General features: G+C 39.8%; 1 protein-coding gene across 1 annotated transcript; it reads right to left on the reverse strand.

Moving 5' to 3' along the window:
• Positions 1–11779: 11779 nt before the first annotated feature.
• On the reverse strand, positions 11780–25363 carry LOC121349548 (astacin-like metalloendopeptidase). The gene is made up of 13 exons (XM_041460096.1): positions 25295–25363; positions 25051–25075; positions 22775–22791; positions 22374–22398; positions 21456–21527; positions 20520–20654; positions 19787–19904; positions 18863–19041; positions 18653–18737; positions 18141–18268; positions 17048–17163; positions 16390–16615; positions 11780–11904 (listed from the first exon to the last, which is right to left on the reverse strand). Exons 1-13 carry the CDS (start codon positions 25361–25363, stop codon positions 11780–11782), a joined length of 1320 nt encoding a protein of 439 aa, XP_041316030.1.
• Between the last annotated feature and the right edge of the window lie 1853 nt (positions 25364–27216).

Genomic DNA, 27216 nt, shown 5'->3' on the forward strand with positions numbered 1-27216 from the left:
AAGCTGAAGAAATCACCTTAGGACCACAGAGCTAGTAAAAGTAAGGGAAAGAGTATTTCAGCTCCAGGCAGGGACACCATTTCATATGTTTGAACTCATCTGTTTATTCTGTTTCTGCGGCTGTGTCTTTAGAACTAGGTATTTGCCACCTGAAAGGTTTTTTAACAGTCACGTAAATTTTGCTATGACTAAACTGGCTATTATAGAGATATTAGTGTGCCATGCTATTCCAATTCAGCTAGATCAAATTCTTGCTCTTAACCTAAAGGATGAGAAATATTAAGAAAAAAACCCCCACCTGCAATATATGAAAAAGAGTGGTAGGAAATGTCTGCATTGGGAAATTGGAGTGATTCCAAAGGCACAAAAACACCCTTCTGCTATTTGATAATTATGAAAACTTTTTTTTTTTTTTTTTGAAGGCATCAGTAACAGCTGCTGACTACTAGCAAAACGTCTCACTGTAATAGCCTACAGAAATCGGAGGTTTTTTAGGGGTAGTGTCTCGGGCTGCACCTCGCGCTGAAGTTTAAAGCTCTGCTGCCATCTGCAGGGTCTGTCCTTCCTGTCACTGCGAGCTGGGAGTCTTCTCTGGAAACTTCCCCTTCGGAATCACACTGCAATCAGTATGTCAGACTCCATCACGACTGCTCTTTTGTTTATATCACCCTCTCTTGGACCCAAAAAGGCCAAACAAATTCAGGGTTAAACTGTAAAGAAGTCCAAGATAAATTTGGTCTATACTTAGCAATTTATTACAATTGTCTTTTTATAGATTATGTCATTTCTGTAGTCTTATTTCTAGTATGGCAAAATATATCATTACCAATTATGAAAATTCTGGAAACTGATAAAAAAATTAATTTATTTGAAAATCTGCTCTACAAAGAGAGCTGTGATTGCTTCTTAACGTGGAACAATCCTGCTCTTGGCCAGGTGACCATCTTCAACAAGTATCAGCCCAATGTAGTCCTCAGACCCCCCTCTTGCTATTAGAATACTTCAAAAACCCCTTCATATCTGACACAACACTGAGCAGATTCAACTCTTATTGAGCTTTGGCTTTTTATGTCTTCTCCCTGCACATACAAACCACAGCTCTGAACCACATATTCCACAGCTGTATTGCTGGAAAGAAAAACAAAGAGTTGAAATATAAAGATGAGGATGATTTTCAGATTTGATCCCTCTACATTGCAGTTCTAAGTGCAAAATAAATGAGAAGGAAGGAGCACACTCTTGCATTTACAGAGACTAAGAAAATTTCTTCCTTTTTTTTCGACCTGGAAGTGCTGGCTCCTGAGGTACCCTTTTACCAAGCCTGAGCAACAGTACTGGAGACAAACAGATTTTATTGCTGATTCCATCAAAGTTCTGACTTACCTTTGGCATCTAACAGATTGATTTGTTTCTAATTTGGAGAGTTCAGTTTCAGGTCATTTTCTGATTCCTCTTGATTTTTATTTTTTTTTTTTTTTTGGCAGGGCTCTCTGTACTACATTCAGCATGAGATCATTTTGATAACAGAAATAATTAAATATTTAGGATAGCCAGACAAGATTTTTCTTTATACCATGAAAAGGTAAGATTAAGTAATCCTCACCTTCAAATTAGTTTTGTTTGGAAACAGCTTTGATTCTAAAAATGACTGATTTCATGAACAGCAGCAACAGCAGCTTGTGGCTGACAAATGTCAGGCTTGAAAGCATTTGAGGTTTAAAAGAGTTAGAAACTAGCACTGATATTTTATTTCCAGATTTGGTTTTTGTGATACAATCATTAGACATTGCAGCCTTGAACCTGCTGTCAAAAAAAAAAAATAGTCTGGAGTCATAGTAAACATCATTATGTTTTCTCTGTACTGGTAACTTGGGCTACAGAGCTCCTGAGTGACTGACTTAAGTCTAAAAGTGTCATTGTTTGGCTCTGAAGCCCTCAACCCTAAGAATGCACAAGTTTCTCTATAAACTGTACCTGGTACTCTGGTTAAAAGTGGGCAGTGTAAAAGCGTCAGTGCTCTGACACATGGTCTCCACACCCTGCAGGTCCTTCAGGAGCATCCATCTGCCCTGCTCTGGGTCTTCCATGCACAGCAGGAACTATTCTTCTCCATAGAGCATCTCCTCTGATCTTGCTGTCCCCTGTCTGGCTCCTCACTCTTTTTGTTTCCTTCTCCTCCCTCCCTTTAACCTTTTATGCTCTTTCTAAAACACATTTCCACAGAGGTGCCACCAGCTTGGCTGCTGGCTCAGCTGGGTCCTGGTGGGGTCTGTGAGTGGCTTTCTCCAGTTGGCTCTGTCCAGCGTGGGGCAGCCCCTGACCTCTTCCCACAGGTGCCACCCCTGCAGCCTCTCTCTGCCCTGCTACCAAGACCTTGCCACCCACACAGCATAAAGTGACATTATAAATTACATAAAATTAACTTTAACTCATATAGTTGTTGTTCCTTTACCCTTCTCTCTAGAGACAGGCTAAGATTATGCAGTGAAGAAATGACTGCAAGTGGGGCATTGTGTGACACTTGCTACAGAAAATGGCAAGCAGATAGTGCTGGAAATAGGCTGAGCAAAAAGTCTTATGATTTGTGCAGTTGACGTAAATGAGTGGTTTAAGTTGTTGAAAGAATCACCAGCAAAGGTATCAGCAAAAGCAGGCTTAAAATTAAAGTGAAAGCACAACAAGGCTTGTTGTGGCAAGGCCCATTCTACTACTTACTAGATAGTTAAAGGACACAGAGAAAAATTGGACTGAAATCTAAAACATCAATCAATCAAAGCTAAAATCAACCAAAAATTGTCTGTGAGGAGTCTGCACATTGAAAAGGGTAAGGATAGAAATGCTGAAGGATGAAAAGGAGCAAGGAGACCCTCTCATTGAGTCACAAGGTTCAGGATAGACCTCTTGCTAAACCTCACTCTGAACTTGACCAGTGGTTTAGGCCTAAAGGTTTTAACAGCACTTCAACTTAGCAACACTCAATCAATCACTCAATTTAAAAAAATTAAGCAATTTAAGCTAATTTAAACAATTTAGCAAAATATATGTATATGAAATATACTATAGCACAACAGTAACTCACAGTTACTTACAGATCTAAAGTTGTAAAGAAGCTGAGAAAGTAACATTCATAGTACATTTGCTCCAGCATATTCACACCTGCACACAGGTAGAGACCTAAAGGAGCATGTACAAGGTATGTATACACCTGTGAAACTTCCCCTAGCATTCAGCACAATACTCACATCAGATGCTTTTGCACCCTCTCCATGAACAAAGGGTTGAGCCTCTGGGAGTGGGGGTTTCAGCTCAGGCTCCATCACAGGTGCTAGTGGCAGCACTCTAAGCACAGCAAATTTGAGAGTTTGCTGGTTCTAAGAGCTGTCCCACTGAGGAGAGGATTGCTGGCTGTAGCCCACTGCAGTCCAGGAGAGCACAAAGGCTCTCACTCTCAAGACCACTGCTTATTTTAAAACCATTACAAATGGCTTTAGACACAGTGATTTTCCATCCACACCACAATTCATGCTGAATAAGTTCTTTGAAGGTTTGACAATAAAAATGTTATTCCACTTAGGTTGTTATTCATGCAGGAAAACTAAGTTTCCAAGGCTGTTTTTAAGAAACTAGCTCTGTAACCAACTCCCAAGTTCCTGGGAGAGGTGGTGTTTCTGATAAGGTCAGATGAGTCGAGCACAGGCGATGCTCATCAAGGCCTAAGGAGCATTTTTGGGATCATGGTGTGGCCTGAGGAGAAGGGTGGGGTATGTTACACCACCACAGCAATAAAACTGCACTCTGGAGAAAGAGATTTCATCCCAATCTTTGCCATAAAATTACTAAACAGTACTTAGCAGCTTTTTAAAACAACAATTACCAAGTTCTCTAAGGCAGAGGGATATTTTTCCTCCAACACTGTGACTTTGCAGCTAACAAATTAACTGAAGGAGCACACAATCAGACCTTTAGCCACAGAGACAGATACCTAGAACAAGCCAGGTATTCTGGGTATGACAGGAGATAATGAAGAGCATGGCATAATCCTGAGAGGATTTACAGAGGGTAAGATCAGACAATTGCTAGCTGAGGTCCAGCTGGAGTTTTAACCACAGACTAGAAATGCACACAGTGCTGAGCTGGCCCCTCCAAAGCTCTGCACCACACTGCATCAAAGCTGACAGACCCCACAGACCTGAGCTGACTCTTCACAACCTCTGAACTAGTGTCTCTGCATCCTCAGCATCATTACTTTGTGACCCAGATAAATCATCATACATCATTAACAACTGCATATCCAAGGATGCTCAATTTGTTTCAATATCCAGGTCCCTTTTCCCAAAATTTTCATTTTTCTACACACTCTCTCTACTGCACAAAATACACACACACACACTCCCCTCCATGCCCCAACTTGAGACTACATTTTCTACTACCATATATAAACTGGCAACTAAAACATACTTGTCCAACATCATGCACACCTTCTGGACGAGACAGAATTCAAAATTCGGGATTAGGTAGCTCACTCTTGCTCTGGAGAACTTGCTTAAAGTTTCCATTGTGTTCTTTAAAAGCTGTAATGCAGTTAAAGCATTTTCCATTTCACAAGTCAGCAGCCAGGACATCTTAAAAATGTTAAATGGTTTGTTTAAATTAAAGCACTTGTTCTATGCTTGAGTTTAATGCTTTATACCAAAATCAATATGAGCACAATGCAATTCAGGTCAGAGAATTTAAGCAACTGAAGAATCTTAGTTCTGCTTTTCAAGAGTTCAGACATTTAGTAATAATTTTCTTCTAAAGAGTAAATTATATTTTTACTATCCATATAATCTACACTAGCAATCCAAGGAAAAATAGATCACTCACCAATCTCTGCAACTGGAACAAGCCCTATCTATTTTAAGCAGGAGTAGCTTATGTTAGGCAGATATTGCAGTAAGGTAGAAAAATCATAAAGAAGGGCCTCATGAAATCAAGCCTTCTCTCCTGGAATCAGTGGCTGGCCTTGTCAAGCTAGCACTCCGCAAGTTCCCATGTGAAAGAAATCCTGGTGTGAGCAGTTCGTTAACATAACAATCTACTCCTGGGTGAAAAGCAACTTGCACCTGTACAAACTGTTCTTACACCATTAGATAGTTTTAATTTTTCTATCTCTCACAAAGAACTTTTCCTGCATGTACACACTGGGAATTTGAGTGACCAATAAATACAGAATAATAACTTGTTACTAACCAATAAAGTATTTGGCAAGAAAACTACAAACCAATTGGAGTAACACACAAGGTCTGTAAAACTCTATAAAAAGGAGTTATGTGAATAAAGAATGGGCTTTTTCCACCATGAAGAGAATACAGTCCTGTGTGATTTATTCCCATAGGCAGATTTCCCAAATTTTCAATTACTGAAATAATATCACCTATTGGCTCATGAAGTGCAGTATTATTTACATTACTTTCAAATGCAAATGACAATGCCTCTTGCTGAAAATTGATTCCAAATCTGAAATCACTTACCATTTTCCAGTCAAGTGAAACAAGCATGCTTTTCAGGAAACTCCGATTGAAATCTAGGTCTGGATTAATGACTTCAGGACAGTTTCCCATTCCCAGATACTAACATTCAGATACTCATACCTGATATAAGCTGTAATTTTTCAGCAAGATAAGCCAATCCCACCAGGAACATTCACAGCAAAACCCAACTGAACACATGGCAGCACTTTACTAATCTCTCCCTACTGCCTGTTTTTCCCATCGGGGTGGCCCTGCTTCACAGATTCTTGTCACCGTGTAGTTTAACTTGCTGCACATGTAGGATGTCCATTATTTGTTCTACATGCCAAAATTACTGTAAATGTGCTGCAGTAAATTCATTAAGAAACTCAGTTTGTACTCCTTTTTGTGTTGCAGGCATGGTATCTCAGCAACAGTCATGCCTGCTTTTCCCCCTGCAGATGCTGTGCTGACTCCCTACTCCTCGATACAGCAGCTTTATTGGGCTGTGCAGCACCAGTGCACACATAAATACAGCATTTACTTCTCCTTCTGTGGAGCACTGAACTATGCAACTCCCAGAGGATGAAATATGGTGGGTGGGTTTGCCTTTTGCTGGGCATGTGCTGCTATGGGCTCGGGGAGGTAGAATTAAGGTACAGCAAGAAAATGCATGCAAGCTGTCAAGTCAATAACCTATGAAGAGTTTTTTTGTTTTCTTTCACTTCTGTCAGCTGATGTACTATACTTTTCTCCATAAACAAGCAAAATTCCCACGAATTCTTTAAAGATCATGCCATGCCAAGCACCAATAACCATATAAGCTGTTACTTGAAAAAGAGTTATGGGCAGTAAAACACTGTAAAATAACCTACATGGATTTTAGTAAAATATATAGATTTTAAGATGTAAATTGAGAATATAAAAGCTGTCTCAAGCTTTTAAAGATACTGGTTTTTTTGAGTGCCTTTTTAAAGGCACATTATACCAGTCACTAAAAGAGAAATAGCTCTGCCAGATAGACCACATGAAAATGCAAGAACAGTGAAAGTTATACAATACAAATGCAAAACAGTAAGTAAAATGCATATCTTACTTTAATTTTCACTTTTCTTTTAGGTTTCTTCCACTTTTCACTGCTTGTATTGCTTCTGCTCCTTGCAATTCTTCATTGCTTCTGGTAATCTCAATAATTCTTATCTTGACTTAATAATCTGTTCAGTTAATAGAAAAATCAAAACAAAACAAAACAATCGATTGAATCAACTGCAGAACATTTTTCAGAATGCACTAAACTAAAAAAAGAAATAGCAGATTCAAAAAGGTTAAATATAACTAGTTAAATACCTCCTTATCTTTTAGTTTTGTTCATTTGTAAATTTGACTTATTGTGTATATTGTCTTTATTCATCAGATAAATTTTATTATCTTGATTCATCACTTACCAATTCCAATAGCACAACCATTAATATGACACATTCTAATACAGCTGTCAGCTTCTCTTTCTCTGACCTCTTGTATAGAGGGTGATGAAATGTCTGGAATATCTTCTCATCCCCTGAAGAAATGTAAGAACTGGTCTCCCAAATGATGAACTAAACTGCCCAGTGACATCACTATTTGGATGAGATTGCTCTGGAGCCCAAGACCCAGATTTGAGCCAGTGCTGGAGAACACTAACCTGGGGCCAATATTGGACCAGCTATGGTATAAAGAGGTATATCCAATGCTAAATAAATGAGTAACAGATGTAGTGAATGCACTGGATTTGTCTCTAGAACCAGGAGAAGCAGTTCTTGTACAGTTCTTGTCAGTTCTTCATACACTGTTATTTCAACTTCCTTATAATACTCCTATAAACAGCATGAGACTTAGGGATTTCAACAAATATATGAGGAGAAGTTGTGTGTAAATGACTGTTACAGAATGGCAGGTAATTAAAATACTAACCCTTAAAAATTGCATTAAAAAATTGTGTTTTATCATTCTGTAAATACAGCTAAACAGTTTCCTAAAAGGGCTATGGAGATCATCACCAAAAAAACCCCTTCTCTCTATGAGCATATAATTTTCTGTGGTGGCTTACCTGTTTACTATTCTGGGAACAGATGGCAGTCCTGTGATGAATTTTGGAATTCAATATCCAGTATTCTGCCCATTAAAGTTGGCTGTTGTGTGAGACAATTCTCAGAGTCTAGGCTTTTAGACTAAGAGAAAAAGAAAGTGCTCCCTGGAGAAAATGGGTATTGGATAGTGTCACTTTGGTTTTGCCCAAAGGGAGTTTGAGATGCTTGCTCTTCCTCCAAGAATTGATCCTTTTCAGACATTGTAGAATCTCTGCAGTAAGATTAGCTCTGTCTCTGGAAAAAGAAGGTGGATCTCATCAACAGAAACCAGTGTATTTCTACATGTTCAGGAGAAGAATACACAACTTCTGTACTTATAGAAAATGTTGCAGAGAGAAATGCTCCCACAGTCATGGAATAAATAATAAGCCAATTAAAAGAAGTGAAATTATGTATTTGTCTGGGGCTTGGCAACATGCCCAGCTCTGCTGTATAGATGTGAGATTCATAAACATCACTTTCATCAAACTGACATTATCCCCCCAAATGATAAGAAGATACAGTTAATATGTCAATTGAGATGTCAGAAGAAGAGATTTTGATCAAGAATTAAAAAACTCCATTCATCTACTCTACAACAGTGCTGATAGTATTCTCTGATGGTTTTGCTGCCAAAATTTCCAAAGTAAAGTAATCAATAACTAAATCAAGTAATCAATCTCTCCAAATCATTTTATACAGGAAGAAAACTTATTTTCAGTTACTAGACACTATAGAAATCTAGAAAATTAAGTGAAGGGAAAAGGCTGTACTCAACTGAAGCTGCTGAAACTACAGGGGAAATCTAGGTCAGCAAAATTCAATTACAAGAGCTGTGTAAGCAATTGAAAAAAACCACACTAATATTCATTAGAGGAAAAAAGGGCTTACTTTGCCTTTCAAAAATAAATTTAAATTTGAAAGCTTAAATAGTCACAAAATATATGTTTGACTGTGATCATTCACACTTTAAATTCTAAATGGGAAATGTGTGGGTAAGCTGCACAAGTGACAATTACAATGCAGAAACCATACTGCTTAGGCACTGAATTAATGTTATAATTTGAATCATGAATATCCACAACAAATTTTTCATAAAATATTCACGGAAAAACGTTTACAAAATAAATTTACAAACTCAGGCAATAAAGTTATTGTGAGGATTTTTCTGAGCATTTTGTCAACAGAAGAAAGAAATAAATGTACTGAATAAATTATCCTCCAGAAATAGCCTCTTATTTTGTGATTACTGTGTAGATTGGCAAAAGTAAAACAAAAACTTTAATGAAACTGAGTATTAACATTTTCTTGTACAATTTATTTAAATGGGAGAATATAAGGATTTTTAAATTGCTGAACTTGCAAGTCTATCTCATTTTACACAGTTGATTTGGGCACATTATTACTACACTGGGGTACCCTTTTCCTAAATAATGTTCTAGGGAGAGAAGAATTGTATATCCTCTAAGGAAGGGGATGTTTTTTCTGTTTTGAAAACTACTTGAATGCTCTTGTCACTATCGGAATAGATTTTCTCACGTCAGTTGATGTAAAATATTGTGTGAAATCTAAATGTCGGTCACCCTGTCAGAAACTGGTAGAAACAGAATCAGATAACAGACTTCAGACAAATGCAGACTAATGCATTTTATTTTGCAAAGATATTTACTGGCAGCTCCATTTTATTATGCAGAGCATAACTTTAAAAGTTTTGGTGTAATACAGAAAGATTTGGGGGCTGAATTTAAGTAGACTGTTACTTTTCTTTCATTTACATTATTTTATAGATATTGATTCTCAAACCAAACAATGCTAGGTATCCATTTCCCATATATCTGGTGTTACATGCACATATCCAACACATACAGATGCTAAAAATAAACATTACTAGCTGATCGACTCTGGAACACTTTAAACTGGAGTGTTGTCCATCAGCTGAGATCTTAGTATTGCTTAACTACAAAAAACAACTCTAGACTGCTGTTAGAAATGGCATATATTTGGCTAAAAATAATGTCTTCTGGAACCAATGCAAAGAGCAGTCCGAATCCTATTGTATCAAACACTTTGGGTTATAGCTGTAAAAATATCTTGCTAAATACCATGGAAAGAGGCAGAGCAGAATTAATGGGCTATTTATTCTGTTTGTAGAAAGACCAATGACTTCACTGCCTATAAAAATCACAACTAGGTCTCATTCAGAAGTGAATGTTTTAAGCTCTCTTGCACAGCTTCATTCCTGTGAACAGCTGTTTTAATTGCAGGAGATTAAAAGGATTACATTTGGGAGTTTAAGTGTAACCACAGCATCCATTTTTTCTCCCTTTGGGGCATTCAGCGTTGCCCTCCTGTGAATGAGTCATGTTTCAGGTTCTAATAATAGACCTCAAGCCTAACCAGTAGTACCTTACTTGAATCAGGTTTTGGGAGTTTCCTACAGATTTTTGAGTTCCTGTAAGCAGCTTCTCCTTTTACTCCTCTCACGTGATATAACCCTGAGTTTGCAGTTAAAGGTAGGTTGGTGGTGGGTTTCCACAAGCCAGGTCCATCAGTTACCCCTAACTCAATACTTCTACTCCACAGTCCTATGTCCTCATACCATTTTACTTCCAGTGGTAGTTTACAAATGTGATAAATTACATCTAAATATATTTGGAAATCTAATTACCAATGCTCAGATGTGCATTTAAGAGGTGGATCTATGCAAGCTAGTGAAAGCAAAGTATAAGACAATGAAGAACCATTGATGTTTAGAAGCTGAAGCCTTTCAGCCAGTTTTGGACTGCTTACTGCTAAAAAAATTACTTTTGAATCTTTATATTAAGATGACCATGCATCTTCCTAAAACCCAGAAGATTCTTAACCCCTTTTGGCTAAATCCAATAGAAATTTTTCTCCAAGTTTACCATGGACAAGAAGAACAATAGAATATATAGCAAATGAAAGCTTAAAAGTAAACCAAAAATAATTATAAACATATATATCCTTGTGTGAATATTCTCTCTGAGTTTATTTCTTTCAATTTAAATTGATTATGCACAGACAATATAACTGAATTCAATCATTACAATCTCATAACACAGTGAAGTAAAAGGTAATAGCAATAGATTAAAAACATCCAAAAAGTTGTTCTAGAAGACAGCTGTGTAATGGAAGTACATATCCTGCACCAAGACAGAGGACTGGAAAGAAATGCAAAAGATTCTGCCATCAAGTGGCTTGAGATAAGAGTCAAAACAAATAAGATTGATTGGAACACAAGCTGCCAGCAGGACAAGGCAGCAGGAAGATCATGGAAGAAACAGACATGGCCTATTGATGCTCACATATTAACTCTCAATACAGGCGGAGAGTTAAAAAATAAACTCCAATCATAAAAAATAACTCCTATCATATAGGATATGACTAAATATTATACTGACTAAAACCAGGGCCCACAACTCTGGTTGGTAATTCAGACTGAGGCTTGAGAATGATAGAAAGCTTCATAATGATCAAACATTTACCTAAGTATCCTCCTGAGATTTAAGCGCTTTCATTGTGCAGATGGTTTGACAGTTCCATGTTCATGGGTCTCTGTGGTACTTGCTGGCTGGTTACCTCAGTACCTACTGTGGAACCATCTTAAGCCTGTCCTACACCAGTGGCTACCAAAAGAGCAGCAACATTCCTGACACCTTTTTGTCTCCTTCTCAGAGATCCCTGAGTGCATTGAGACCTTAATTACCTTGATCAGCTTCACTCGGGAGCTCCTTCCAAGCTTTCAACTCCAGGGCCCAGGAGCCTCACTGTAGCTCAGACCAACACCTTCAGTCTCTGATTAAGCTATAGGGGAGGTGTGTCCCTCTTCAGTGGTGTCACAGCTGTGCCATGCTGGCTGTGTGTCACTTAGCCATGAACCCTACTCATCCTAGCCTGTGGACCAGTTTCACCATTTGACTTTGGATCTCCCTTGTCACTGTGAACTTCCCTGGTGATCACTGGGCTCTATCTGTCTATTCCTTCTGATACCACTTTACAACTTTCCTGAAAGAGGTATGAAACAGGCAAATTCAGGCAATACCTATTTTGCCCATTAATGGCAAATAAAAATGCTTTCTTTAAATTTCCATTGTTTGGTTTCTCATTCTTATATATTTAAAAGGACAAGCATTAATTGAAGATGTAGAATGATATTACTGTTTAATGAACTTCTGATTGTGCTTTGAGTTGTAGCCATTTTCCTGGATTCTCCTGGTCAAGGGTGATGCCAATAGCTTTGAAGCTTGAATGAGATTCAGAAGAGTTGTTATGAATGACTGTATGCGCTACAATTGAAGGGGAAAAGGGAAGGTTGCAGGTTTTGGTACTTTGTTTTAACAATTCAAAGTAGTCAAAAAGTCAGACTACAAGTTATTACTTTTCTTAAACAAAAAAATATATTATCCCTCATATAATTGCCTGAATCTGTGCAGTGCCTAGTGAAAAAACAATTCAGACCATGAGGGGGAGACATACTGAAATAAGTGTGGGAATAAGAGCCTTCTGCCTCCTCATAGAAAAACCTTTCATGTTCGAACAGCCTGCTTGTCATTGCTGAAAGGATGCGTCTTTTTTCCTGCTGTGGTAACGGGAAAAAGGGAAGGCACACCCAGTAGCTGCAAACTTGCTGGCACGTGAGTGCAGGATTTTCCGCTGACAGGTCTTCTGTGCTGTTGCTGGATGGGGTATAGACCCTGTGGTCATGCCATAAACACTGCATTCCTCCATGATCCTCCTGGCTGCTGTATCATGGGAATTATGTCCTTTGTTATCAATACAGGCTGTTCTTGTAACCCTTGTTTGGCTGCTTCTTCCAGTGATTTCCTGCACGTGCACATTTCCATCCCCACAGCATTCCTAGAAATCTTTGTATTTCATTCCACAAAGACTGGCTCAGCTGGATTGCTATGGATGCAGTTTGGAGGAAGAGACAGTGTCCTAAAAGAGATGTTCTGCTGCATCCCTGGGAGGCTTTGCATACATGAAGTTTTCCACATTCCTAAAGTGGTTTTGGTTCAGAAGCCTCAGCTTCACACCTCTTGGGTAGCACCCCAGAAGCATAAACTTGCAGGGGAGCCTCAAAATGTGCCTGGGGCTCTGTCCTGACACTATAGCTTCCAGACTAGTACTGCCTGAGGGAGATGCTCACTTCTGTCCCAGAGGGGACTGAGCACATATCTGCATATGGGTCCCGGACAATTCCCATCATGATTTGTGATGTTGCTCTCCCTGCTGAAATATTCTCTTGCTCAGCAGGTGTTTTCTTCAGCAAGATGGTCTCTCTGAAGGTGATGGTGCTGCATTATCTGGTATCTCTTCTGGAGGTAGTCAAGGATGAAGAAGAGGATGCAGGTATAACTGTATGTTTGTGTGTGTGTGACAATGTTTGAAGTGAACTGAGCCTGTTCAGTGGTAGCCTCGTGAAACCATGCCTAGACTGACACTCAGGTGTCCTGCAGCCCTGTCTGTGGGGTTCTGCATGTCCCTGGAGCTGGAGGGAGATCCCATCTGCATGAGGGAGATGCTACACTTTGCTATAGGGCAGTAAGGAGAGATGTGATCCCACTGAACAGGCTGCTTGTACCCTCGGGTTGAAATTAGGACAAGGAGTATTTATGGTCACAGCAAGGAGATGTTACAGTCCTCAGGACAGAAATGGCTTTCAGACACAGACAAGCTGCCTCGTACTGCTGTCCCTGTACATTCCAGCTGATGGCTGGACACCAGGTCAGGTAGAATCAGTGACTGCCTGGCTGCTCACCGCATCCTGAGCTGTTGGTATCTCATGAGAGGTGTCCTGGGGCAACTGAGTGGTCACATCCTTGGGTTGAACCTAGGCTCTGTCTCTGTGACCACCTTTAGCCTTTTGCAGTCCTGTGCAATAAGGATCAGACCAACTCCACACAGACCTGGACTTTGCATCTTGGCAGGGAAGTGGCTCCTCTTCCAGTGGAATTAAAAGGAGAAACTACAGGCTCTTAACATCAACTGGGTCTAAATTTTCTTGGCACAGATTGCTTGGTTTTCCTAAAAAGAAAACTTCTTAACTCTTGTAGCAATTTCAGCAATATACAGATGATCACAGCTTTATTAATTTCTCAGCCATTGCCAACAATATTTCAGAACTCTTACTGAAATCATTATTCCTCCTTCAAGAGTAAGTAACTGAATCACGTGAGCCTGCCTTTTCATCATCACACCTTAATCACACCTGAAATTCCTCTCAAAAGTAGTACTAGAATGTTAGTCCTCTCCCACTGGCTTTGAAGTATTATTTCCTCCATTTTGTTTTGCAGGAGCTAAGGAATCAAAACTGGCAAAAAAATTTTCTAGACCTGCATTTTCTAATAGCATTTTAGAAGGACTACTTTAATGATGTATTGATAGCAACACTTGATTGCTCAGAGTAACTCAAACAACACATCAGAAGCTGAACCTGTCTTGCAGGGTCTGAAGAACTGAAGAAATGTCTCTTCTAAAGCAGACTGAAGATTGCTGTGTTCAGAGGCATTTGCACAATCACTGTGGGTAAGGAAGCAGTCTTCAATGGAATTAAAGCTTCTCTCAAGAGCTGACTGTTTCTTCATCTTTTAGTATAAATACAGACAGGCCTTTGAGCAAATTCTTTCAGATTAAGTGTTTTTGGTGCCTCCTTTAACAAAACAAAAGAATTTTTAAAAAATTCATTTTCCATGTAAATTTTACTCTGAGATTCAAATTAATTTCCCATTTTTCTTTTCTAGAAATGTATTTCTCTGAGGAAAATTTCAAGGTTTCTAGTGTTACAAGGTAAGAACAGGAAAAATATTTCATTTTTTTCAGACTTAAAAATACAAGTATTAAATACCCAGGTTAGACATATATTTAACTATCTGTCTATGCTACAAATTAAAATAGCAGTCTGTTTTGTTCTCAGTTCTCTTACAGGCTTGTCTTGGCCAAGAGAATATAATTTTAAAAGTGTGATTGCAGGCAAGGCTATAAAACGAACACTCCAGGAGTTGAAACACTCTTAACACTCTTGCCGATCTCTTATGAGATCAGAAGAGAAGAGCTTAGCTACTTTCTTGACAAAGAATTTCTTCTCTGAACACGTGCATGAATTCTGGCAGCATTGCCTTGCCCTGTGACAGGCTTAATCATCTCTGTGGGACCAAAAATGGCTTCTGGCTAAACAAGTGCCCTTAGCTGTGCCCTGCCTGCCAGAACTGTGCAAGGAAAACTGCAGTAGGAAGTATCAGTCCTTTCCTGGAAGTAAGTTTGTCTTGTCCAACTTTCTTGCGATTTAAGGATATAACAGAATTTGGAAGAGAGAAATAATTTTTGGAAGTGGAAATGTTGGACAGAGTCCTACACCAGACTAAGACCTTTTCATGCTCAAGACTGTGAAGACCATAAAACGATTTTTTAAAGTTTGGAGCTGGTCTCTTCAGCCAACTAACTAAACCCATGATGATGTCAGTGGTATACTTAAAAAATATTCCTATGACTGAATGAAGGGGGCTAAGAAGTCAGATGTCATTGACAGTGTGTTTGGCTGGAAGTGACTACTGGAAAAGAGAAGCAGAAACTTCTTTTTTAATGAAGCTTTTTATTCAATTGTTAAATAGAAAGAGGTAATAACTTAACTGTGCAGACAAAAGGAGGAGTACACCAGATATATAGAATTTGTACATTTGTATGGCTTGGGGAATAAACTTTTTCAGGAAGATGAAAACTTTGATTCTTAATAGAATTAAATTTCATACTGATCCAAGCCAAGATAGGAACAAAGTAGGAAACACATAATTTCAATATTCACAGAATAGGTTCTTCATTAAGTCACTTGTGGATGCTAGATCTTCTTTGGGTCCTCACTGTAAATGAAATGAGAGAATACTTAACTTTCAGAGGTTTCAACAAACTGTAGCATCTCTAAAATATGTATATGCTAAATCACATTTTATCTGGCAGCTAAGATTGCTTTATATTTGTGGACACAGCAATGTGGCACAGGGAGTTTCTTAATTTTTCTTTCTTTCCATGGCAACAGTGAACAGAAATAGATACTACATAGAGACAATGCAAAATTGTTGGTTTGGTTTGGCTATACGGTCAAGTTAGTGCATTTCAGTGGATTCATGCAAACTCTGTGTGCTTGTCCTTATCCCACAGCAGATACAAAGCTGCATGACACAGCCGAGCTTCCTTGCCCACCAACACCAGCTGCACTGCTGTGCAGGTGCTGTAGGCTGCAGTCACACACACAGGAATTCCTTTATTCCAGCTGGTACACGCTAACTCGAAAGCCTGTGGTCAATTAATTGTTTAATTGTGGCCTTAGTTCTTAATTAAATGGGACTGAAGAAAATGTGTTCTAGCTGGAAAGGTTCCAGGAATCCTGACCATGGAAATGCTGCCTCTCTTCTTGTCAAGGGGCTGGGTGACTTCGTTCACCCCTTCTGTCTCACCCTCTGAACTGTGCCATTGAAAACTGCACCTTTTCCAGGTGAATGATATACTAAAATGCTGCATTATGATTTATTGTCTTTCTACTGTGCTAGTAACACTAGCAGTGTCATTAAATTGATTGCTCTAATTGGCACATGCTTTGGAATGGCCCATATCTGAGAGGGAAGGTGAACAGTGAAAAACCTGGCTAACACCACTTATCCTGAGTGTGGCCCCATCTGCAAGAATGAATAAATTCTTCAATGTGTTTCCTGAGTGAATAGAAAGGTTGATTTGGCATGGACTGTTTTCCTTGCCATTCTCCTTGTTCTCAGACTTACCAGCAGTAAATGTGGCTTGGAAACCAGAAGCTGTCTGGGCACCATCTGTGATGAACTCTACGAGCATAAGATTACTAGAAGCAACTATGCCATTGGGGATCTTTGATCCACAGGTCTTGTCCATTAGAACTGGAGAAGACTTGCTAGATCCATCATAAACTTTAACATAATCACCCTGACAGCCTCTAGTTTGTTGCAGCTGAAAGGCTTGAAAGTTTAGGGAAACCTGGAAGGGAAGAGAAAATCAGCTTTTAATATATAAGTATACTTCTTTCATGGAATGTCCTTTAAAACAGACAGAATCTAGACTGTAGCCAAGCACGGACTCACAGACTAGAGCTGCTTACCCAGCTTTGCCTCTCTTCCCCTGAAGTTGCAGGGCTCAGATCTAATCACTGAATGCTCCCATGCTCAAGGAGCTTTGTCTTGATTTTGCAAACCTGAAGCCCAGCTTATGGAGGTTTTTCAAAATCACAACTCTGAATTGTCCTTGCCTATACCTGGCTTAAACACATACCTCTCCACAAGAAGTAGTTACTAGCCTGAAATTTTTCTCATGAAGAATATCTCATCTGGCAACTGCTGTACAAAGCACAAGATGCTCTAATGTAGAAAGAAGCTCAGCCATATTTCAAGACCCCTGTTAACCTGTGTTTACCTTTCTGGATCGTGTTCGGATGAGCCAGACACAGTTGGTGTTATCTGAATAATTCTTTGGGTAGTTGGCAGATCTCAGCAAGCCAGAAGGTCCATCAAGAATAGTGCTGCAGCGACCTGAAGAAAAAATACTTGCTTCAGGATTGCAGAAGATTTCAGTCATTCACAACTACAATCTCTTCAGAATGGACTGATCTGTTTTCTGATCTGTCAGCATTCATTTCATAGTACTGGTACTTCTTGATTAAAAGGAGGAATCGTGTTGTCCTAATTTCACATCATGCATCAAAGAGGAAAGTAAAGTAGCGCTCTGAAAACCATTCAGTTTTTATTGATTAGCTCTGTCATTTAGCAAGAGCTCTCCTTCTGCAACTCTGTAAAGAGTGAAAGGTTTAAATTCACTGCAGCTGGTGCCACTGTTTCCACTGAGAAGGGGCAGTTAAGTGATGTCAGAAGAGTCAAGTACAAATATGATGCCTCTGCAATGCTTAAATTCTAAGCTTAGGAGGAGCACTTGGGGTGCAAGAGGTAATACTGTCATCATTTTTTTTCCCTCTGATTGAATAAATTTCTGTGATTGTATATAAAAATTTCTTCTAGCAGAGGTTACATATAAAGAGTTTAAACATACAAACTCAGAATGACAGACTTTTGAAAACTGGCAACATGAAACTGTTCAAGTTCAAAGGAGCATACAACTGTTTTGTTTTGGCTCAGGTCTTAAATACCAGCTGCCATGAAGAGCAGTGATATCTGGCTTTTTTGGGATTTATGGTTGTCTGCTGAACTGTTCTTACAGTTGGTTTCTTAACCAAATTATTCCATTGAAGTTTAAAATGTGGTATGCAGTTAGTCCAGTTGCACAGCAGCCACTTATGCTAATAGCAAATGTGTTTGATTTAATTTAGAAGTAGTTTCCATTTTCTCACTAATCACAATGTGCCTCCAGCTTCACTTTTGCATTCCCTCCCAGAGTAACCCTAGTGGGTACCAGGAATTCATGACAATAGTCTTACAGTCTGATGAAAAACTGCTGTCTCTGCAATGTGCCCAAATCTGAGTTGAAGACAACAGGGAGGTCTGGAGATACTTACTGCAGTTGTAAAGTTTGTTGATTTTGGCCACATCCAAGTTGCTCATCCCTTGTCTCTGTCCAATATGTACTGATCCATCAGGAATTGGTACAATAGTTGCTTTCCCAGTGGTATTGGAGAATGTGTATCTGAAAAGACCCACGAGAAACAATGTTCTCTAAGCACCATAACTTCTTTCAGCATTCAGTAGGATGCTTTTGTACAATTGTACATAAGCTGTTGCCATGACTAATAGTGCTGTTTAAACAGATCTCATTGAAATATCCACCAGTAAGCAGAGTCAATGTCCAGATGCCCTCCTTTGCTCCCAAGCCCAGCAGTGGAGGGGTCCCTAATGGAAAGATAAGGGATAGGGTATCCCAGTCCTAGGGAGCAGCTGGTCTGAACTGACTCATGATGTTTTCTTCAAAAGGGGAATTGGGGAAAATGGTAGTTAGGAGAGAGTTATGATAGAAACTAATTCTAATGTGAGATTTGAGTTCCTAAAAGAGTAATACCATGCTGCTACTTACGGGCCATAGTGCATTACTGAGGAATAGTCATACGGAAGATCCAGGTTATTGGAGCTCTCAAATTTCTTGAAGTCTGGTCTGTCAGCTGTAATATATGATATTGTACTTAGAGTATGCTTCCTACCTACTCCCTTCAGGGGAGAAGGGGGAGCTGGGAGCAGTAGGATGTGTCTACACCACTTCCTACACTGAGGAATTCAAAGTACTCACGAGGACTGATGTACTCCCACATGATCTTTACGTGTTTGTCTCTGTCACTTCGAGAGTGCTCATGCAAAAAGCCCAGGGCATGCTCCAGTTCATGCTGAATTACTCCTTTCCACATACAGCCTCCTTTCATCACAGAGACAGTCTGTCCACCTCCTACTCTCCCATAGTTGGACCAGCAGCTGAGAGAGGCATTGAACAATAACAAGACTTATGGGATTTTTATTGGCAGGCAGGCAAAGAGGCAGAACAGAGAACCTCGCTTCACACACCTCTTGTGCGAGTGGGAGGATTCCTCTCTCCACTGTGATAGTTAGAGTGTACAGAGGCAAAAGTGACCATGGCATATAAAAGAACAAAGTGTATGATCATTGCTAAATCTTTCTGGACAAGTTTTGTTAGCACAGAGGCTCCTGAATCCTGACTTTACCGTGACTTTAACTCCCTTGAAATAACTTTTTTTTTCTTTTCAAAATACTAAAGACAGTATCAGAGCTGGAGATAAGATGGAGATAACACTTTCAAGCTAAGTGTTGAACAATTTTCTCATAAGCTCTAATTCTGAGCTTGATGGTCAACAATCTGATTCAGAGAAATGTTTATTTCATAAGTTGAAGCTGGTTTACTTTGGTAGATAGGACCTACAGTATTCAATATATGTTGTGCTGAAGTGTGCACTATACTACACAGAAAACATGAGCCTAGACATTCTTTCCCCCTTAATGGTGCTTTTCCATTATTTGTATTATTTCAGTGTCTGCAGTGAGTTCCTGATGTGCCTGAGGAGCTCTTGCACTAGCAAGGCTGCCAAGGAAGATACCTTGGCACTGTCATAAAACAAAAGTTTTCTGAGGTCACACAGAATCAGTGTAGGAAAGGATTGAAAAATAGAGTAGAAATAACTTGTTATTTTGTCATTCAACTCACCCATCAGCAGATCTAATACTGAGGTAGTCACGTTCTGCCTTGCGCTTCACAAAATTAATACAAGTCAGTGCTTCAAATTCTGCCATGGCATCATGAATCCCTTTTACATGGTTCTCCTCTAGGGAAGAAAGGGTTAATTTTAGGGGTCACAAGCAGACATTAGCAGATGCCATTAAAATCTCACATATTCTCAAAAACAGGGTAAATGAGGGACAGAAACATTAGCCTAGGTTCTTTTTTTTTTTTTTTTTCTCAGTACTGAATTTTAAGATTAAGATTTTAACAGCCTGGCACAAGATCCTCTTTATCCAGATATTTGTCCAAACTTATCCAGGCACCTCTTTTTTCAACGACTTGTTCTTAATTATAGTGGCCATTTTTAATGTATCTTATTGGACACTTGGAGACAATTAAGGGAAGCTGTTTTGCTGATGAAAAGCAGATCATTGAAGCTCCACTGTCATAGTCATGAATCTTATAGAGGAAGGTATTCTGGAAGACACCATTAGAGGGAATGGTTATTGTTGTCTCCAAGAGATCAGTCCCAAAACATGATGCAGGCAAATTGTCTCAATGAAAATTTCTGGTTCATGTCCTTGTAAATTAAAATTTATCTGTGCTTGCACAGTACAAGTAAATCCTTAGAATTGATTTATTCAACTGTTTGTGTTCAGTTTCTCTCTGAAATGTATTGGACAAGACCCATTTAAAAATAATTTATATTCAGACCCACCGTAAGTAGGATCCAATTCATAGGGAATACGAACAATCCCATCACCGGACTGGGGCCAGTGGCAATGGCGGCAGTTGATGGCACTGCGACTCCTTCGTGGAACTATGTCACCTTCCTGCAAGAACTGAGAGCTGTCTGGTGAGAGAGAAAGGGGGGAAACATTTGAGCCATAAATTGCTGGACACCTGCTAAGCACACTTGGAAAAACAAGCAGTCTCAAAAGTAAGAATTATGTTTTACTCTGGTACTATTTAATCACCCGTCATGTGACACTGAATGAATGGCATCAAATATCTCCCCAGGAAGGTGCAGGGCAAAAGCAGAAGGTGCCAATAAGGAAACCCAAGAAGGTGGGCAAACCAAAAAGAGGAGTGTTGTCAGGAGAAAACTGTAGGAATATTTGGTGTCTCATTCTACAGACTACTTTACTTCAAGTAAAGACACTTGAATGACTCTTGGAGGAGAAAATGTGAGAAAAACAAGCTGATAGATCAGAGAATGTTTGGAAGGATCAGGGAAGAGGAAGTCTGGAGCAGCAAGAATGGAACTGACAGCAGCTTATCTAGGAGTCTGCACTGCAAAGCCATATGATGGCTGAGTGCAAGTGATGCTTCATTCAAAAAAAGACTGTTAAAGCTTACAAATACCCACATTTTCTCTTTATGTCCAAAGATGTTGAAAGCTAAAGCTGAAGAAACTCTCTGAATAGTTTTCAGTTGCCTCCACACCTGGGAGCATCAGTACTGACACAATAGTTTGAGATGCTATAGGTCTTCAGCAGACCACACCTTAATCCCAGTGGTGTCTCTTCCATGGTGGTGTGTAAGATGGGAAACACATTTGCACAGATTGTGGTAAGACATTGTACCTCCCACATCACCCCAAAAAAGCAAAAAAAAGACAGCCCCCTTATAGACAGGAATTTGGTGGCATTACCTTTGTTAACTTTCAGAATTTTGTTAAAAATATCTTCATCCTCCTCATCAGTCTCTGTCGGCAAAGGAGATTCTGTGCAGAAACACAAGAGTATCACTTTCTCATTCCCAGAGGAAATATGAATCCTGTTTTTTTACTCTGATGATGCATGATTTCTCCAGTGACGCATGTAAAATTTAGAGAACCTATTTAGGGATTGGCAGGGATGTTCACTCACGTAAATGTTTGTTCACTGGCACAACCTTGAGAACCTCCTAGCTATGGATTTTTTGGCATTAATCTAGTCCCAAGAGCCATTCTCCTTCAATTATTTCATTCTCTCCTTTTTTTCTTTTCCTAGCCATCATATTTTTAGGCCTGAGGTGGCACAGTTTTACTTCTTTATGAACAACTCACACTCAAATCCCCAACATAAGATACAGAAACAAAAACAGATGGAGAGCAGTCCTGCTACTTCTTGCTGGCTCCTGAAAAACCCTCAAAATCAATGAAACTGGAGCTGCATTCCTGTTCCACAGGTCGGACTGATGTCCCCACCTAAGCCCAGCATCAGGGACTCAAAGGCCCTGCCAGGAAAATCAGCCAACTCTGTGCATTACGCAGCAAGTCTTGACATCAGTAAAAAAGCAGAAACACCTGACCTCTGTGCTTCTAACCTTTAAAAGTGACCTAATTCAGGACATGAACTAAACAGAGCTATTTTTAGCAAAAGTAACAGCTGAGGTTTTTAGCAAGGCCAAGCAAGTGGACAAAAGCAAGATACTCTGCTTTGCATGAAGCATTGTGGTGAGTGCATTCCTATAAAATTCCTCATAAATGTTAATTTGTATTAAGCCTGTGTTATTTTCTGAAGTAACTGAGTAGATAACAAACAGTATATTCCCTCAAATATGTACTTGTAGATGGAGTAGTACATACCATACATATTTTCCTCCGTAGTAACCTGCAAGAATGATACATTAATATTATCTCACAATTTATAATGTAACATTAAATTAAATAATAAAACATAAATTATCAACAGTGTCCAGCTAACACTGGCAGTATCTTTCACCAATGCAGCCTTTACGTACTGTGCCATGTATAAAGAAGTACCATGGGGTGGCAGATACTCTTCTTTGGTACCTTGGCAAATAGGGATATCATAAAGGCAAATGCAATATGAAGTGTGGAATGAGGTTCAGATACACTCTGATGCACAGCTGAGCAAAGACTTTGCTTCACAGGTATGGATATAAGTGGCGTCCAAGAGTCCTGACCTTATTTTCCACAATATTGAACCCCAAAGTGATCAGAAGAGCTGAACTAGCTTTCCTTACCTCAGTAGGTTCTGTTGCTGCAAAAAAAAAAAAAAAAAAAAAAAAAAAAAAGAAAAAAAAAAGACAAGCATCAGACTCTGAATGCAACTTCACAGTGTTCACCAGCATGGATGGACCTCCTCAACCACAGGAATGCCTTTGGCAGATCCCTTGCTTGGAGGAGTGGAGGGGAATGGAGTGCACAGCTGATGCACAGGCACAGAAATTAAAAAGATATTTAATCAAACAACTATGAAAATTCCTAGTAGACTGTGCTGAGGAACAGACTCATGATCATTTGCCATCTAAGAATCGGCAAAGCATTTTATCAGTTTCAGTGTGGAAAATTGCAAATGAAATCACTGAAAAAAAAATGCTTTGTCCCCAGATTTCTCTGCAACAGGTGCAGGCTAACCAGCTCAACAGTAACCCTGGTTTCACAGTGTCAAACAATAAGGTTATGACATGTGATGGAGGCTATAATTTAGCATGGGGAAATAATCTCAGCTTCAGTATGCACCTGACAGCAGTGTGGTACCATTCTGAGTCCTAAGGTGCCTTTCTACTGTGATGCCTTCTGATTTTTACCAAATACGAGAATCTAGATACAAACCAGAAGTGAAAATCTGACCTGATGTGTGCATTTCTATCTTCATTTTATAATATCAAAAAAGTTTAAAAATTGGAAGGACCTTCAGAGGACATCAGTTTGTCTGCTTTCCCTGAGGCAGAAACAGTTTTATCTGTATTATTCCTGACCACAGTTTGTTTGACCTGTTCTTAAGCATGATGGATATGTTGCAAGCCTATCTGGCAATCTCTTCCAGTTTCCTAATAATTGCAATCTTCCTTGTCAAAGTATGAAACAATTTTGTTTTTCCTAGTTAACACTGAAACAGAGAACACTCATGTAAACAGTCATTATTTCCAAGCCCATCTGTGCCCCAAATTTTACTATAATTTTCCTCAGTAAAAGAGGATATGCCAAGTTCTATCACACCTTGCAGCACCATTTCCTTTTCATAATTATTGCTGTAATGTAATGAGGAGATGTCTTCAGACTCCATCTAGTACCTACAACAGAATTGCTTTTTTGAGCCAAAAAGACTTCAGTCTGTGTTTTCAGTTGCATGGCAATGGAAGTCCACTGCAGTGATGGTGGTTTATTATAGAAAGATTTGGTCAGTTCCCACCAGCTGCATCAGAGAGATCCATGGCATCTAAAAACATTCTGCAGGGAAGAACATTTTTGAGATGGGTTGACCGGATCCAGAATTTATGTACCCAAGAGGCACTAGATTAATTGAGTAGTCAAAGCCAGTGGAAATTAGGCTCCAGATTCCTGGGCACATAAAGCCTGCAACTTCTTTTTAAAACCCAAATGAGACACCACAGAAGGCGTCTGCCATCTCCTTGATGAAATGAACATCTGGTGTGATAGGGCTTTTAAAATTATACAGCTCACATTTTCCCTACACTCTAAATACTGAAAGATGTCTCAAAAGGCACAAAAAGCAGTAACAATGATAAATTAAAACTCATTGTATGTATTTGTCCCGATAAAACCTGCAACTTTGAGTCTGAGCAACTGACTACCTTGAACTTGAGCAAGAGTGTCCCTTGGTCCCTTCTAAATATACTGAGCAGTAATTTTACAACATCCCTTTTTTCCCATGCCATAAATGACAGTTCAAAAGCAGAATTTGTCAATTTTCTTTTGTCACTGACTTGCTCTATGTCAAGAAAATTTTTCCAAGGTGTCTTCTTTTTGCACACATTACACCCAGCCTGTTAGTTTCTTGCTGTAGTTAAAGTCTGCCTACAGTTTTCTTTCCATTGACCTCTGAAGGTCTGCAATTATCTCCTTGTATTTTGCAAGTTAACAAAAGCTGTTCAGCTAAGCCTGTTCCAAACCAGAACAAAGCAAAGCTTTCTTTGATGCCTGACATCTTTTTCATACAGATGAACGGAGGTAGGCAAGGAGGCAAATGATTAGCAGTCTTATTATAACATTCAACTTAATGAAAAGGTATCAAGATGTCTAATTAAAATTTTATTTTCAAGCCTGTGAAAGCACATCTAAATTAACCTAATAAACCATGCCCCAAAAGTCTGTGTAAAGCACATCTTTGTAAAAACACATCTGCACTCAGCTCAATAACAAGTTATGAAACACAGCCTTATTCAAAAGGCCTGTCAGTGCTTTCACATGCTCTAAAGGCAAGTCAAAGCCAAGAATGTAATAAACAGTCAAGAAATAACAGGTGCTTTTAAAATACAGTATAAATCCTACTTACTTGTTGTGCTGCTTTCATAGTTCTCCTGCAAAACCAACAGGTAAAAGGCATTATTCTCCCACAGCTGACAAATGCAGCAACAATAGTATCAAAATCAGGACGAACAGAGGAACTAAATAATTATATTACTTTTATTTATTATGACATTACTAATATTTCTTGCAGAAAATTTATCAAAGTGGGCCTAGCAGCTTCACTCCGGGAAGAACAGATCAGCTAGGCGATGGGGCACAACTGCTCTCACCTGAACAGGGAAGCCCAGGGCAGCGGGGAGCAGCAGCGCAGCGAGGACCAGGACCCTGCTCAGCTCCATGGCGCAGCGGGACAGAGCACCGGGACCAGCCCTTGTCTCTGCCCGACCGGCAGCGCTCCGCTAGATATAGCACCGAGCCTGCTCTGCCCGGCCTGGGAAAGCCTGCCCCAGCCAATGGGAATCTCAGCAGGAAGCGAACTTCTTTTGCTGCCTCAACAGCCGGTTTAGCCCCTGGGCATCTCCCGGCGCTGCGCTATCGCCGCCGCCCTGAGCATCCCTAGGCCTCCCACGGTCATTCATTCGTGCTGCTCTCTAGAGCTGGCTCAGCCTCATGCTTGTGCTGCCATGAGCACTTCCTCTGCTTCTTAGAAGATCTTTTCTGAAATGTTCAGTGTGACTGTTACCACCCTTGTTCCTGGATAACTCTCCAGAGAACTGGATTGTTAGGGTTTCAGAGGGTAGGTGACTTTATGTCACTGAGATTACAGAAGGCCGTGACAGTATTGTGTTGCTTTGAAACATAGAACACATGGCTACCCACTGAGCTTATGGATGTGTCTTCCCTGAGACAATTTATAGTTCTATAAGTACAGATTTTTTGGTTTTTCCTGTGTGTTTTGTGTTTCTTGATGTTTCACCATGCCAGGAGCGTCTCCCGTGCTCCATTGTTTCTGGCAGTCTGACAGTTACAGGTGCCCTTATGAATTTTGGGACCAGCAATCAGAGCGAGAGAAAATACAGCAGCAGCATAAGCAGCACTTACTCATTCTGAGAATGATTAACAGATTTGCTTTGCTGGAGTGCACTTGTCCAGAAGTAGAGTACAGTTGTCTAGAGGAAGCAGTGAGCAGATCTAGCAAGAAATGCTTGTAGGAGGCACACCAGCTACCACTGAGCCTCTTTTCACAGCAACCTCTTCTCACAGCACAGCTCTGCTTACTGAACCATTTGCTGAAGCTGCTGTAGCTGGGTAAGCACCTGGTCTCTGATACACTTCTGGATTGTGTCAGAGTACATTCTCCATGCATGGAAACCGAATTATGAAATGCACTAATTCTGTCTCTACACCATGCTGGTGCTCAGATACTCTCAGAGTAAATTTTAAACCCACTTATTCCTTATTTCTGTGTTGAATAAGATGTTCTAGAAATTCTCCATGTTGGTGAATGAATCAAGAATCAGCAGAAAGCTTTTTTATTTGTCTCCAAATCATACCCAGTCAAGAGTAGGAATTAGATGGAAATGAACTGTGTTGGAGGGGATTACTCTGTATTTTAGTGATGGAAAGTTCACAGTGCACACTGCTGACTATTTTAAGAAAGTCTGGATTAACAAAGTCTAGGGATAAACTTTGATCACCCCCACAGGGAGGCAGCACAGGGGGCTATTACTTTCCTGTCCCTGCACACTGGCTGAAGGAAGGTCTGCCCCAGGCACCGGTTAGTAAACAGCAGGGTGGCACATGGTCCTTGTGACCGTGAAAGAGCATCAAGCAGCCATTGTCAGCATGTTAATCCTGTTGTGTGTCCTTTGTGCACATAAATGTTCTCAATAAGCAATGCTAAGTGTCTTTTTTTAATATTTGTCTTTCAGAAGGATGAAAATCTTCCTTGTGCTGAAGCAAAGATGTGCAGCTCTGGTCTGCAGTGGGAGAAGTGTTCTCTGTGTTTCTCACTCAATGCAAGGACAAAAGTCCATGATGCCAGATACTCTGGCATGCCAAAACCATACCAAATCACCCTGCAACATGGAGCTTAAATATAATCTGCTTTCATTAGAATTTAGGAGAAAAAAGGAAAAATCAGACCACTCTCAGGTGGGAAAGCCAGTCCGGGAGCAAAATGAAGGATCAGAGGTAGTGAGGGCATTAAACAAACTTAAAAAGCAAGATAGGAAGGTTGGTAATCTCAGCA

Source organism: Pyrgilauda ruficollis, unplaced genomic scaffold, assembly GCF_017590135.1.
Source record: "Pyrgilauda ruficollis isolate IOZ18807 unplaced genomic scaffold, ASM1759013v1 scaffold14, whole genome shotgun sequence".
In the NCBI taxonomy this organism is placed as follows: Eukaryota; Metazoa; Chordata; class Aves; order Passeriformes; family Passeridae; genus Pyrgilauda; species Pyrgilauda ruficollis.